Genomic DNA, 15,674 nt, shown 5'->3' with positions numbered 1-15,674 from the left:
TCACATCTGGGGCAGCCTCTTCTGATTTTACATCCTCTTTATCATCGGTGGGGGCCTCGTCCACCAGCCTCCTACAACTCCTGTCCACATAGAGGCCCCTTCCCCAGGGACAGCTGCAGTGAGTCATGGCCACTGAGAAGGGTCTCTGGTAGGATCAAGGAATTTCCTAAATGAAGTCAGGCCAAGGAGAAGCCTAGATTGGAGTTCAAAAGAACCGTAAGAAGATATCAAGGTTCCAAGCTTCAAGTAACCAAGCGTATATACGGTTATTTCTTGGAAGACACCAGGTTTAAGTGACAAGGGTGTTGAGGCCATCCAAGTGAACACTAGCACACTCACTCTAGTACATGGGAAAGTTGAGGTCTAGGGAGGTGGTGATTTCCTTGGGCTCATGGAAGTCTCCTGCCATCACCCTTAATCATCTGCTGTATACATAAGTCTTCGTGAGGTCATTGTTTAATTCGGGAGACCCAAAACTATTCTGTAGTTCCAAACTACAAATGTAGTTAACTAACTTGGGGGTTATTGAAGGTTAAATCTAAACTCAAAATGAAGGAGCCATGCCCAGAGAGGAGCTGTTCAGGCCCGCTGGCAGGGTTTGTACGTGGGTGGCCAGGTCTGACCCCAGGCAGCCAGGAGCTGGATCTGGTTTCTCCATTCAGCAAGCCCTGCCTCTGGCTTTGCTCAGCCCTGTGTTTCCTGCCAAGCGGAAATCCCTGGTCACTGACTTGGGGAGAGGTCAGGGAGGGAAGATTCTTTTCCCCTGATGTCACCCAGCTGTTTGTAACCCAAGCAGCAGCGGAACAAGCACACTTGATGTCATGGTTGAAGAATTCAGTCCTGTCCTGGGGCGCAAAACAGAGGCAAAGAAGCATGACCGATGCAAAGGGTTCCTAGACTGCAAATGTCATTTCTCTTTCTGACCCCCACTGGTTGTAGTAAGGTCTGCAGAGACAGTATCACCTAGCCGTCATGTGGTCCAGCCCTCTTGGGGGGAAAGGAGAAGGCCACAGCCCATTGGCAGAGTAAAAAGCTCACATTCTCAGCCAGGAGACCCTCAGGTGATAAATCCAGTCCTTCTGAGAGGCTCATGCCCCTCACCCTACCCAGCCTCAGGGACTGAAGCAGCAAGACAAGATAAGATAGATGTTTGTTAAAGGATCTGGGCTCATGCTCCCTCAGGTGGGCAGCTCCCATCCCTGGCTTGCCTTCACTGCCCCCATGCTGTTGGACCTGATGGACAAGCACACATCTAACCAATGGTGTTCCTGGAGGACAGGTGCTGGTGTAAACTGACAAAAGGGTAGCTGCTGGTCTGTCCTCAAGGAGAGGAGACAGGTGGAAGTGGGAACTGAAGGAGTTTTACTCTTCGCTGGTCTTTGGGGGCAATGCTGTCCCACTCTCTCTTTCCCTAAAAATTCTGAAGCCCTATCCCTGGTCCCTAACGTCTTTCTTTTTGCTTCAGAAGTTAAAGACATTTCAAGTTATTTGGAAAGAGTCAATTGAGGACTTTGTAGAAATTGTTACTTTTCAAACTCCCATTTCCCAGGGCCAGCCTCCCTCTTGTCATTGGGCTCAGACTGTGGCTGTACCCTAAGCCCAGCTCTACTGGAAGGGAATTCAAGAATATAGTCCCCACCCCCACCCGGCCCCGCCCAGCTTCCCAGACAATGTTCCCCGGCACCACCACACTCCCCACAATTCCGCAGCCTGGCATGTGTCCTCAGGAGATGTGTGGGCCCCAGCACCCACCAGAGTGCCAATCTGGTCTTCCCCCAACCCCAGGAGAGAGGGGACCTCAGCCCCTTTTGGTGCTTCCCTGAAGGGAGATTCTGGGTTAGAAGCCAGAGCCTCAGGACCATCTCGCCACCCTCACCCACCATACTGACCCTCACAGGCAGCTCCCACTCCCTCACCCCCACCTCAGCACAGCAAAAACAACCAGAGACACCCCCCACCCCCAGGTTTCTTTCAGCTCATTTCTTTAATAAGGAGACGCAGCTCATTACAAAATAACAATTTGACAAGAGATCAGACAAGAACAAGAGTCCACATAAGGAAGATGGAGAGCATTGCCAAGCAGAGGTGGGAATGGGAGGGCAGGAGGCGAGGGCTGTACATGTGTCCTTCCTGTGGAGACAAAGGCAGGGCTCCTGGTGGGCTGACCTGGGCAAAGCTAGGCTCTGCCAGCCCCTGATTTTGAAGTTTTCAGCCCCAGGGTTTTCAGAAAGCAGCAAATCAAGTCCTTAGATGGGCAGGAGTCAGGGCAGAAGGGTCAGCATCTTTGAAGAGGCCCCCCCTAAAGTCCTGATCGCTAAGGCAGGTGGGATGGAGGAACTCCTGGTGCCGCATGCACACTGCTCCCATCACCTCACCAGACAGACGCTCTCTCAACTCTTGCCTCAATTTCTGTCTCTGCTGTGGGTGTGGAGAGTGGGAGGGCCCCAGAGAGAGCTGGAGGAAGCAAGACATGTCTTCACTGGTCCAAGCACCTGATTCCAGCCTGCTCTGAAATGGTCCCCTCCACCTTCCCCACTCTTTCATGTCCCAACACAAAGGTCCCTGGGACTTCTGTGTGCTCCCGAGTTGTGGTTTGTGCAGGGCGAGCCTGCCTCGCCACCTCTGGCCTCGTCGAATGCGCCCTGCCTGATTCCCCTCCCGTTCTCTCTCTCCTTCCTCATACTCATCACAGTTGCCAGGCCTGAGGCATCCTGGGCTCTTCCCATGCAGTACTGCCCTCAGGTGCCCCATGGGGCCAGGGGCGGCAGGCAGGGGGGCTACCTGTCCCTCTCAGTTCAACAGGATGACCTGGGGCCTTGGAAGCCCCCAGGCCCCTCTACTCGCCTCTGCTACTTGGTGCAACTGGCTGGGGCTTCTCTGGGGGGGCAGGTGTGAAGGTCGGGGGGCTTAGTCCACACCTGCTCTGCCTGAGCCTCTCTCACAGATGGACGTGCCCACCCCACTCTCGGGAGCCCTGAGGTTGCCCTGCTATTGGGCTGCTTTCTGTCAGACTGCAGGAGGATGCACAAGGGAAGAGCGTCAGCCCCTGTATTCACTGACCTCTCCCTGAGTCCCTCCTCCATCACTACCCACAGACCCTCACACTACAGAGGTCAGTAAGCAGGGATGGTTCTGTCATCCCTGGCTGAGCCGCTGACTGGCTGCTCCTGAAAATCCTGGTTGCCTCCACAGGGACCCCAGGAAAGGTATCCAGAACCATGGAGTCCCACTGCTGCCTGCTCCTCACCCAGCGTAGAGATGGAGCTGAACTGTGAACCCAGGCCGAGGAAGCCAGCTCGGGCAGGGCCAGCATGGGCATCTCTTAAGGCCCCACCAGAAGCCCTGGACACCGTCCATTCTCATGACACGGGACTGAGGGAGCAGGAGGGGGTGACAACAGGTGAGCCCTTCAGAAGTGTTCTGTGGGGAGCCAGTTGGAGGGACATGGGGGCTCCTGGGAGGAGCCAAGGGAGACCAAATCTCCAGCAGGAGGCCCCCTTTATGGCTTTTCAGTGAATTCAAACAGTGGGAGGAAGGGGCACACCACACACATACACAGAACATGGAAGCTACTGGGATGCCAGATACCAGGCTGGACACTGCACCGGGCCCCGAGGGTTGGCTCTGCAGGCAGATGTGCAGCAAACAGGCCTTCAGGGCGACAGGGTCCTCCAGCATCTCCAAGACAGGGCTGGACTGGAGCAGGCACCGACTCTCGCCCACTGATGACTCCCATGGGGGGTTTCCCGATGGGAGGAGGCAGGGGTGGGGCTGGGGAACAAAGACTTTACATGACATAAAATCAAAGGAGCAGCCTCAACCAATTCTGTAAAATGGGTTTGAGGTTGGGGATCAAGGGGAATCTCAGCATTGCCATGCGGCTATTTACAGAAAGTTATCGACATGCATCTTGATTAAACAAGATTCTGTTCATATGTTTCTAGGTAATTATCTTTTATATATAATTAAATATACATGGATGGGGGCAGATGAGGCTCAAATGGCTTCAGAAGGTTCTTATTTTGTTGTCGCTTAAAAAATAAAGTAATTCATGTGTCTTCAAGTCACAGTGTCCCCTTCTCAATATTGCAGTTCAAAAAACTGGTTAAGTCAAATCCTTGGGGTTCCTGGCCCCTTGGGACCAAAGGGAGAGGGGGAAAAGTCATAGGGTAGGGTTCCCAGACACAATGCAGGATGGCCAGTTACATTTGAATTTCAGATATACAACAAATTATTTTTTAGTATAATATGTCCCAACTATTGCCTAGGACATATTTACACTTAAAAATTGTTTGTTGTTGAACTGAAATTCAAATGTAACTGGGCATCCTGTATTTTTATTTGCCAAATTTGGCAACTATAGCATGGGGCTCTGGGCCACCAGGATCTTGGGACTCCTCCCTGCCTGCCACCAACCACGGCTCTGAGAAAGGGCCCCAAACAGCTTTAGGTGGGAGGGGCAGAGGAAAGGGAAGGGAAGGGGCAGAGCAGAGCAGAGGATATGAAGGCAGTTCCTGGCTCAATCTCTTGCCACCTTTGAGTGGGAGGGGACGCCCTCAGGGACAGTTTTTCTGTGAGGCTGGGTGAGACCTAGGACTCGGATGCCTTATGAATTAACCTAGGACATTAAGGGAACAAGGAAGCTCTCACCCCCCAAGCCCAACGAGGTTCCTCAACCTCTTTGCTATCACCCACCCTTACCCCCACCCCACTGCATGGAGGCAGGTTTATAAGAGAGCTGCTTTTACCCGCAGGAGGGCTGTAGTGACCCCTCCTCTCCCTCTCGCTGAAGCCTTGGGCCAGCAAAATCATCCCACACTGATTCTGCAGAGACATAAGTTATGTATGCTTTCCCAGGAAGAAAAAAGATCAGGATCTGAGACTGTGGCCTAATCCCTGCTATCTCATCCTCTAGCTGAGGGACTTCAGGAAAGTCACTTCTCATTCATGCCGAGCACCTGCCTACTGTCTGAGATTGCCCCAGCATTCCTTACCCAGCCTTCCCCAGCCTTCCCCAGGCCTCAGCTTCCACTTCCAAAGTCCAAAAATCTGCCTGTAGCTCTGGCAGAGTTAGCATCCCTTCTGGAACAATTATTCAGGGAGGAAGAAGAAAACGAACTTTCAGACTTTACCCCAGTTTCTGGGTGGGATTAGGCTTGGGTTTTCACGGTCTCAGCTTCTCTAAAAATCACCTCTATACTACTTTCCTTTCTCTGGAACAGACTTTGAGATGAAAACTCACAGCTCCAGAGGCGTCCAGAACCCCTTACTAGCCAGGCACCCTAACTCTATCCTGCTTAGTGCCTACACCCCAGGACCCTGACATACCCAGAAATAAACCTGCCTGGCAGTGAGTGTTTGGCATGATGCCCTGTGGTTTGAGCTACGTCAGCCCTCAGGTATGGAAAACACACAAGCAGAAGCATGTTCCCATCAAGCCCATGGACCAAGACAGATGCCATCCGCTAGGTGGCACATCAGGACCAGCTGGGACCTGGGGAAGGCACTGCTCCCCACACCCACACTGGCTCCACACTGGTGCCAACATTCAAAATCACTCAGCAACCTGTCCCCACCACTCAAGGCTCCTCACTAGCAGTGGGCTCAGAGTAATAAAAATCCAGCCCTGGTCACCAGGCACATGGACACCCAGACCACCAGAGGTTCCTACCATTGCTTTTCCTCCCTGTCAAGGGAGTGCAAATCTTGGGCTTTGGAAGGGCTGAATGAAGTTCATGAATGGAAAAGAATCCAGGTGGTAGAAGGTGAATTGGGAAAGGGCAAAGGAGTAAAGGTAGAGGGGATATTGACAAGGGGGTCTCCATGAATGAGTTTGTGGGATATGGGTGAGGAGGATGAGTCTGGGGAGAGACCCTGAGAAAGCACCAAAATCCCATAACTCTGGGGATGGGAGAAGAGTCCAGTGACTTCTAATGTCCATACCAGGAAATCCCACTCTGGCCACCCAGATTCTGAAAACACCCTATTGTCCTACAACTCTCTACCATGACCACACCTTTGGTCCCAAGGACCACAGTTCACAATCCTGATCAGAGTCTTACCTTCCCATCATTAAGTACACACACACACACACCAGTAAAAATATAACTTCCCATGTACCACTAACAAGACAAAGAAGGATCTCCGAGAGACAGGCAGGCTTCCCAGTCTGTTTCTGGTGAGGGTATTCCCTCATTTCCCTCACTCCTGCATCCAAAAAACAAAGCAAAACCAAAAGCCCCTTCCCCCTTTTTTAAAATAAAATAAAAAGACACTGCAACTTCTTCACACTGGATCCTCAAAGCCTAATTCCCTCCAACACTGTCCATCTGTCTTGGGTGTCTACAGGAAGCTGAAGTGGCCAGATGGGGCAGGATAGAGATGCTGCCATTTGTGCTGGGAAAGAGAGATACTCAGGCTTCTGGAGAAGCCATGAGTTTTCTGTGGTGAAAAAATGGCAAGGGCCTGAGGACTTCATGGATGGAAAAGAGAGGCCAAAGGAAGGCAGGCAAGGAAGGCTGGCCTCTGGCCACAAGGGGACCTCACTCTGTTGTCTAGGCTGAAGGTTTGGAAGAAGACTCAGTGCAAACCTGACTAACATATATATGGCTTTTATATCAGTGCTGGGGACAAAAGGTGAACAGGGAATGGGATACAACTGAGCATGGGTAGAAACCCTAGAAGGTCTCCTCTGCTACTCATTTGGAATGGATGCCATTTGTTTCTTAGCATTCATAGAGAGAAGCCCCCTAATGGTAGGACAGGTCCTCCCCATAGGTCTCCCTGGGCCACTCCAGCTACCTATCAGCTCTCCAGCATGGAGGGCAGAGGGCCAAGGGAGCAAGGAGTGGCAGTCTGGGGGGAATTCCAGTGCTCCCCTATATCTCCTCCCAGGAGATCTCAGCCATCTGTCCCCCATCGTCTTCTTACCACCCCCCTCTTACCTGGACCTCAGGAGAACTAAGAACATTTAAACTTTCCTTTTAAAGTTTTCTGGCTCTGCACAGATAACGTGTCTTCAGACAGTGTTGCTCCACTTAAAAGAGAAGCAGAAGCAAAAGCACAATGGGGAATAAATGCAAATGAACTGGGCTGCTTGTATTCTGGAAAGGGAGAGAGCATCTGTGTTTCCCACTGGATGGGGTGAAGATCCAGGAATTTAATTTTGGTCTTTCTGGTAATGGGACTTCTGTTTCTTCATAGTTTGATATTTATTGTCAATAAGAGTGAGATTTTGGGACTGAGAGTCCCTGTTAGAGTCTGACCCAACTAGTGAATAGCTCATATCCATGAATGTCCCAGGAACCACACTTCTGGGGAAACCATGACTGGCAGGAGGAAGTCTTTGATGGCATCGTTTGGTCCTAGTTCTGAACACATCCAGTCTTCACATCTTGCTGCCTCCCAAATAGCCACCAACAGGAGTATGAAAGCCCCGGTATCTGAACAGGATCCTGAGACTTTGCCATAGATGAGAGAAGATCTCCCACTTAGTGGACTTCTTCAGGTCAGGGTCCCCAAAGAGCCTTCTTTTCTCACACAACTTTACTGTCCATGGCTCATTCCAGGAATGAAGAGAGATGCTCAAAGACACACACACACACCCCACACCACACACACACACACACACACACACACACACACACACACACACACACACACACACGATCATTGGCCACTGTGATGCCTTCCCTGTCAGGAAGCAGGATGTGCTGCCATTTTGTTGGTCCAGAAGGCTCAAAAAACAGGAAGTGCTGCAAGTTTGTGCCAGTAGAGGGCCTCGCTTGGGGTGAGGCAGATGTGAAGCTTTGAAACAGTTGAGGGAACTGTGACAGGGCATGCAGCAAGGGCAGCTCCTGGGACCATGAACAGAGCCAGGCTTCTCTTTCACCTCTTAGGGGACTCTCCTCACACAGCCATCAAAGGGAAGTTGGTCTTTAAAAAGAGAAAAACAAGGAAAAACAAGGACAGAACCACCCAACAAATGAAAGAAAAAAGAAAACCTCTAAGGTTGCATAACTGAGGTATTGATAGCTCTGGATCTTGTCAGTGTCCGTGAAAGGTGTGGGGTCCCAGCCGCTGCTGTCTACTTGTTCTTGCCCAGGAGTGCATCCACCTCCTCCTCAGGCTTGAGCGAGTGCCACTGGGCGATGGGCCTCCGGGGGTTAGCCAGCATGTCGGACCAGTGCCGCAGCTCTGTGCCCGTGGCGTTGCTGCCCACGAAGATCTTGCCTATGGCTTCGTTCTTGCCCAGTTTGTCGTAGTCCAGCACAGTGACCACTACCTGGACTTTCTGCAAGGAAAACAAAGGAGGGAGAGAGTTGGCAGACAGACTTGGGATCCCATGACCAAATTTATCCTCCATCAACCTCTACTCCAAATGATTGGGAAGGAAAGGCCTCCCGGGGCTCCTTGGTTTCATCTCTGCTCCAGTGAAGACTGAATTGACATGGAGGCAGAGGCCACGCCTTTGGCAGCCTTTGTTTCTACCACTGGGCATTTATTGAGGATGTACTGTGCTGTAGACACTGTTAAGCACTTGTAGGGGGAGAAGAGGGAAGGAAAAATGAAAAGATGAATTTCACCTCCTCAATGAGATCAGCAGACATGTAACTGAAAACTTACAACATGAAGTGATAAAGGTTATGCTAGAGAGATGGGCACAAGGTACTGTGGAAACTTAGAGGAGGTGACAGTCCTGCTGGGGCCAATCAGAAAAGGCTTCACAGAAGAGGTGACTGGGACATGAAGTCTGAGAATTTCTCCAGGAGGAGAAAAGAAGGAAGAGGATTCCAGGAAAACAGATTTGCTTGGGTAGAGGCATAGAGACCTGTGAGTGCATTTGGCATCTGAGAAACATTAGACATTCAGTCATTGAGGTATAGGGTGAGAAGCAGTGAGGCAGGAAATGAGGCTGGTAGAGTAGGTTGGAGTCAGCCAAGGAGTTTGCATTTTGTCTTTCAGGCAAGCAGTAGGGGACTCCTGACGACTTTAAGAAAAGGAGTGTCATGGACATTTGAGAGAGAGAGCCCTGGCATTGAGGTGGAAGATTTACTGGAGGAGGAGTGGGCCTAATGGCAGGGAAGAGACCCATTGGAGGATGCTGGAGGGTCTGGGAGGATGGATCCCGAATACCTGAACCAAGGCAGGGACAGTGGGGATGGGAAGTCAAAACCAGGTTGGAGAGGTATTTAGGGAGAGAATCAAGAGGACTTGATGATCAGCTGGATTTCCTGAATGCTCAATGCCTTTTTCTCCTGTGACTACAGCCAACTCAGATTCGTCCTTCAGGACCAAGCTCTCTCTGGGAAGCCTCACTACAGTCCTCCGCTTCGTGGACATTGAAGCTGTCATCTCACTGTACTTTACTAGACTGTTTACTGGTGCCCTCCCACTGTGAGGTACTTGAGAGCAAGGACTGTGTCGATTACACACTTATTTCCTCATCCCCTAGCAAGTGCCTAGCACTTAGGAAATGCTCAGTAAAGTATGCTGGATAAATGAGAAAGGAAAAAGGAAATAGTCAGTCTAAGGTGATGCCCAGGTTTCTGACTTGGGCCACTGGGTAGATGATGGACTGTGGGGTCATTCATTGAAAACAGAATTCGGATGAAACAGGCTTGGCTGGGAAGAGGTAGAGAGAAGAACATTACAATGGTTTTAGGCATGTTGAATTTGAGATGCCTGGGTCAGGATGCTCTAGATCTAAAATTCTCTGTAATGAGGACTTCTCTTGGATTAACATTATCACTGAGCTGCCCAATGTTCCCTTGAAGTATTCCATCAATAACATCATACACATCTCCATAGATGACAGTACCAACTCTGAAGATTCTCTTGCACCCTTGCCCCCAGCCCTCCTGGGGGGAGGAGAGGGGGTGGGATCAGCTCACTACAAAGAAGGGGAGAGACCAAGACTCCATGATAACCGACCACTCTGCAAGCCCCCAGCTGCGCCTGACTTCCCACCCAAATGGGTGGGTGGGTCTCTTGTCCTACCACGTCCAGATCCCACTCATACCCGGAAATAGTGACAACCAGACCTCATCTCCAACATTTACAGAACTTGCTGGTGAGAAGGAAGGAAAAGTAGAGAAGGCCGGAAGGGTGGAGGGAAAGAGGAGAGGAAGCAGATCAGAGGAGGAGATGGGAAAGACCTAGAGAGCAGTGGAAGTGGGGCAGGGATGGCCAAGACAGGATGTGGCTGGAAAGGATGGAGGCGGCAGCCACTCCCACCCTCTCAGCCAGCTCCCAATCCCTCTGGTACCTTTGCTACACCCCCATACATCTGTGTGCATGACCATGGTCCTTCAAGTCCTAAAGGAATGATTTGCAGAATTTTTTGAATTAGTTCATGTTTATCTCCTCAGAAAAGGGGGATCCCTGAAGCACTTGGGAAGGAGGCCCCACCCAGGCACCATTAGACCTCGAGCCTTCCCCCACCAAGAAAGGCTGTTCCATGGTCTCTAGGTGAGTTCCCTCTCTTCAACCTCCCCATACATCTTTGCCTCCCCAAACCCTGCTCTATGCCTAGGACCCCAGGGCTCCAGCACCTGAATCTGCTCGAAGGGGATCTCAAAGCTGAAGGACTCATTGAAGTATGGGTTCAGGGTCTTCTTCTTCACGGTTGTCTTCTTCTTCTTGAGCCGCTTGCCATTCTGCATCAGGTGGATCTTCACATAGGGGTCTGCGGAGGGAGAATCCCAACCCCAGAGAGGTTCCCCTTAGCCCCCAGCCTTCCTGCCAAATGTACCAAGGCCTGCCCAGAGCATCGGTCAAGATGGGGTCTTCACTCCGCTGAGACCAGGCCCTCAGCCCCAGGTCATGCCATCCAGTTCAAAGGTGGCAAAAGGCTTCATCTCCAGGAGCAACTTTCACCAGTTGGTTATGGCTTCCTGAAGCATTGGGTGGGGGGCATTTCTGAGTCTAAGTAAGGCTTTGCGAGAAAGAGTCTGGGGATTCATCTGTGATCCTGTACTGGGGAGGGGGTGGGGAGTGCTGAAGTCAGGACACACATCTGCTGGGTCATGATCCCAATCCAATCCTCCTAATCTTGCAGATGAGAAACTGAGGCCAAAGAACGGAAGTGACCTGCCCGAGGTCACACAGCGGGTCAGTGACAGAGCCGGAGCTGGCATTGAAACGTGCTGGTTGGAGCCCATGCCCAGGGCTGATTCTCTGGGAAGGCAGCTGAGGCAGCAGGCTTCATCCCCCAGAGCCCTGTGCCATGGGCCAGCCCCATTCACTGCCAGGTAAATGTGATATTCAGAGCATCTTCCACCCCCTTCCCTCACCCTCCCTTTTCCAGGGCAGAGCCAGCAGAGCTTACAGCCTCTTCTGGAAACGTCCCGATTATGGTGTCACGCTTTGGGCGAAGCCCTGCTTATTTCCCTGGGAGAAGTAAAATCCTAAGTCACAAACTTATCTGGGGATGAAATTTCTCTGATCCTTTTCTCTGTAGCCCACAGTGCATGGCCAGAGAGCGCTGGGAAGGCAGCTCTGATGGGGGGACAAGGGGCCCTTGGAGAAAAGGAGGGGCTGGGAAGCCAAGGCTCCCCCGCTCCTCGAGGAGACATCTCAGTCCCAGGGCAGCAAAGTGTTCGTCTTCACTGGAGTGTGCAAACTCTGGGACTCGGTGCTGACTGGCTCGCTGGTGCCACCCAATGGCAGCCAGTAGCTCTCCACGTACCTGAAAGGCCGCCCACGTCCATCTTCTTGAGGTTCTTAGCTTCTAGGATGCAGACAGTGAGCTTCCCGGCCGTGGGCACATAGCGCAGGGAGGTGCAGATGTCGCCCAGCTTCTCTGGCTGTCCAGGGGAAGAGCAGGACTTGAGTCATCTCAGCCATCCTAGTGCCTCTCTCATGGCTGACCTCTTTCTTGCCAAAATTAGCAAGGCAGTGATGTGTCCCTGCCTCCCTCATCACCAGTCCCCATATATGTGATGGCCGAGAAGGTCTACCAGCATCTGACCTTGGGGCCCCCGATGCAGTGCAACAAAGTCCCTGAAAGTGACAGGTTGGGACCTCAGGAGCCGTGGGCTGAGGATGCTGACAGATGAGGGGGGTAGAGGACAGCTGCGGTGGCAGGACTGAGGGAGGGATCCCTGGGTGGATCTGGGATCTGGGAGGTTGGGAGTATGTTTGGGCTCCCACCCCAGGCCCTGGTAAGGTGGGAAGGAGTGCAAGAAGCGGGTAGGTTAGCCACGTGTCCACCACCAAGGGCCCTGGGGGACTGAATGTCTCAGAAGCCTTCTTTCCCTGAGCAGTCCCACCCACCAAGATCTCTCCTTGTGGACCATTCCACTTGTAGTATGATTTGTGGTTTTCGGAGCAATTTGCATCCCTTTTGTTACTATCACTGCAACTCTTTCATGTAAACAAGACAAGAATTCTTTGTAACCAATGAGAAATGAGGTTCCCAGAGGCCATGGTTTGCTCAAAGTCACACAACAATTTAGCACTGTAGGCAGGCTGAGGACCCAGGGCTCCTAATTCCTAAGGCCAACACCACACTGCAGAGTCAAAGCTGCTCAAAGTCAAAGCCACCCAGGGCAAGACTGACCACATTACACAGGTCCTGGTTCAGGTGTGCTGGCCTTCCTCCCAGGCACAGGGGACAAAAGGGAAAAAAGGATGTCTTAAGCTTCTCTACTCAGCCCTCCATCACTGCCTAGAGTGTGCCGGGTAGCAGGGCCGGGGCCAAGACAAATGATTGATGCCCAGAAGGAGGAATGGCTAAAATGGAGTTTTAGGTACACAGCAATTGCTCAGCAAATATTTAGTGAGTGAATGGATGCTGTAGCAGTTCTGGGAGGACAAGTCCCTCTGCTGAGTATCCTTTAGAACAAACATGAGCTTTTCTTGTGGGTAAAACTGAGGCACAGAGGCATGAATCACTGGCCTTAGGTAATAGCAGAAGCTTAGGAGTAACAATAATAATGGTGTTTTTATTTATTTGAGTACCTACCAAATACCAGTCGCTGCGCTAGGCGCTTTATGCAGGTAATGAATCCTCATCTGTAAAGAAAAGACTAAAGGAGGGAACCCGAGTCCAAAGAGTGTAAGCAACTTGCCCAGGGTCACACAGCCAGGCAGTGTGGAGCTGGGATCCTAACACAGGTCATCTGCCTCCAAAGCCCACCCTGTTGCCATCATGCCAGGAGGTGGAAGCCCACCTGTACATTCGTCTTTCCGCCCAACCTGGCCTCATCTCTGCTCTTACCTCCTCCTTTTCCCCGCCTTGCAGGTCTCTCCACTCCTCAATGGGCTGGCCGAGGTCCACTGTGTTCATAGGCACCTTTACCTCTCCAATGATGTCATGTTTGGAGAAGCGGTCAAAGTCATAGATGGCCATCACCAGAGTTTTGCCCCCAAGCTCCTGGTATGGCACCTGTAGGGCACAAGCAGAATCAGAGGGGGCCAGAGCGACTCACGCACCTCCAGGGGTGCTATGGGCAGGGGCCTGTATTCCAGCCCACAGGGTCCCGGTTAGTGTGCAGAGACAGAGAAAGACCAAGGCTTTTGGGGAGCAGAGTGTGAGGGTGGGGTGGGAGGGATCCCGATCCTCCAAAGAGGCCGGGGGAGCCCTGCAGTCCAGGCTGCCATTGTTCCAGGCTGAGCCATGGCTAAGGACCAAGGAAAGGTCTGTAGAACTCAGCAGAGAGTTGGGATCAGGGAGGGAGCTGGAGTCACCCTTCCAGCCCTCAGCACCTTGAAGGTGAAGGTTTCATTGAAGGCAGGGTTCAGTGTCTTCCGATGGACTTTGGTCTCATATTTCTTCTTCTTGTCAGGAAGGAGGAAGACCTTGACATAAGGGTCTGAGGTGCCTCCCATGTCCAGGGCAGGCAGTTCAGCAGCCTGCAGAACGCCCACAGTAAGCTGTGGAGAGAGATGGGGAGAAGGGGCCTGAGTCTCAGGACTGCTCCAATACCACAACTGGCCCCAGACCCAGCACCCACCAATTCCTTCCCAGAGGAGGCAGTTGGGACAGAGAAATGGGGGGAGGCTGGTGCTAGAGAGGAAGATTGGTCTCCATTTCCATCACAAAGAATTTGGAATGGCATTTAGAGAACCTGAGAAAGGGAAATTGCCTTGCCCAAGGTTGGTGGGGAGGTTAATAGCATAATCAACTTAGAACCTTCCCCAAAGCAGGCTGGTGGCCAAGCCAGCATCAATGTCCAGAGCTATAGGCCTTGCAGTTTCCATCCTGCCTCATTCTATGGAAAGGAGCAGTGCCCACACATCTCTGAGGGAGCTGTTTCTATCCCCCTTCCACCCAACTCCCAGGCCTCTCCCCATTCCCCACTCTGCCCCCACAGCCCTACATACCTGATTAGCCTGAAAATCATAGTCCAGGGAAAACTGCAGTTTGCCCAGGTTCTCTGGCTCTTTCTCCTCCTCCCCTTCGCCTTCTCCCTCAGTCAGGCCTGTCTCTGCGTCATCGTCATCCTGTGGGAGCTGGGGGAGAGAGGGAACAAGTTAAAAGGGGAGGACAGAGCAGCCTGGCTTGGCACAGGGTGACGGGAAACCAGCCCCTCTGTGGTAGACCCTGACTCAGAGCTGTGTGTGGTGGGGGTAAAAGAGGGAACGTGGCCCTGCCATGGGACCCTCCTTCACGGCCCATCAGAAAGAACCCCTAGGTGGCTCCTCTACCCCCAGCCCTGTGTTTGAGACATGGCTCTGGTTTGGGTACCACTCTCCTGCCTCTGATGCACAGTGCACTATGGGACCAGGCCCTGTGCCAAGTGCCCCATAGCTTCTGGGGGCTGTTGTGGGGGTGGGATTTACTTCCCTTGTAAGCCCTCTCCCAAACACTTTCCCCAGCTCAGGCCCCACGCATCCTGGGCAAGACATACCAGAAGTACGGTCCAGGCAGACAGGAGCAGAGTAAGCCCACAGAGGTGGAGAGAGAAAGAAGAAAGTGATGTAAGAGAAAATCCTGCAGCTCAAACCAGCCCCTGAAGTCACCACAGCCACTCATCAAGACCAGGAAGGGCTACACCCAAAGTCATCCTAGAACCCCTCCCAACACACTCTCACACTCACACACACTGCAGGTTCCTTTTGGGCCCACATACATACACATACCTGCATGTGCACGGACATATACACACACACACGCACTCAAAGGCCATTTAGATCCCTGGCTTCTGAGATCAAGCCCTTCCCTCCATCCTCTATATGGATTCCTTGAGCAAGAGATTCCTCCTAGCCACCCCCCAAACAAACATGGGGGAAAGGGAAGCACGCAGGGGCCTCTGCAAACTTAAAAGAAGAAAAGGAGCTTTCTAGGCTGACCAACACCAAAAGACAGGGGAAAATAAATTATGATATGATTAATGATGGATTCCACTTGGCTCTGTCTTGGTGCCTCAGGGCCACTCTTCTGCCTCATTTGATTCCCGCCCCATGCCCAGTTAGATGCCTCCCATGAGATATTGTCCTTCAGTCTCTCTGGCAGGAAAACACAGGGTTAACTGATGGTGTCTTGCTGGTGGGGGGGTGTCTCTTTCCAACATTTTGTCCCAGTAGCCTCATTGGGAAGTCAATATATTGTTCTCCTTCACTGTCTTTCCAGGGATGAGTTCATGCTAACACAGGAATAAGGCCCCCCCTCCCAGGGGCCTCCAGGTAGATGGTGTTATACTAGAGATGTAACTGAGAGAGCCAAGTTT

The 15,674-nt window shown here is 52.0% G+C and overlaps 2 protein-coding genes across 5 annotated transcripts in view; one reads left to right on the top strand and one right to left on the bottom strand.

The window, feature by feature from the left end:
• PPP1R12B (protein phosphatase 1 regulatory subunit 12B) overlaps positions 1-3,274 on the top strand; it is a 239,888-nt gene extending 236,614 nt beyond the window's left edge. Inside the window, exon 27 of the transcript XR_004031674.1 lies at positions 3,193-3,274. The gene's annotated coding sequence lies outside the window, so the exon portion shown is untranslated. The remainder of the gene's footprint in view (positions 1-3,192) is intronic.
• The window catches only part of SYT2 (synaptotagmin 2), a 122,813-nt gene continuing 107,366 nt past the window's right edge, over positions 228-15,674 (bottom strand). For all 4 annotated transcript variants that reach the window (XM_030818640.1, XM_030818641.1, XM_030818639.1 and 1 more), the window contains exons 4-9: positions 14,329-14,448; positions 13,711-13,878; positions 13,223-13,390; positions 11,690-11,807; positions 10,554-10,687; positions 228-8,293 (exon numbers count right to left, since the gene is read on the bottom strand). In XM_030818640.1, the coding sequence (XP_030674500.1) occupies positions 8,087-8,293; positions 10,554-10,687; positions 11,690-11,807; positions 13,223-13,390; positions 13,711-13,878; positions 14,329-14,448 (915 nt within the window). In that variant the 3' untranslated portion in view covers positions 228-8,086. The remainder of the gene's footprint in view (positions 8,294-10,553; positions 10,688-11,689; positions 11,808-13,222; positions 13,391-13,710; positions 13,879-14,328; positions 14,449-15,674) is intronic.

The sequence above is a fragment of the Nomascus leucogenys genome, chromosome 9, assembly GCF_006542625.1.
Source record: "Nomascus leucogenys isolate Asia chromosome 9, Asia_NLE_v1, whole genome shotgun sequence".
Classification (NCBI taxonomy): domain Eukaryota; kingdom Metazoa; phylum Chordata; class Mammalia; order Primates; family Hylobatidae; genus Nomascus; species Nomascus leucogenys.
Note: the sequence above shows the minus strand (reverse complement) of the source record. Positions and strands in the feature narration are given on the sequence as shown.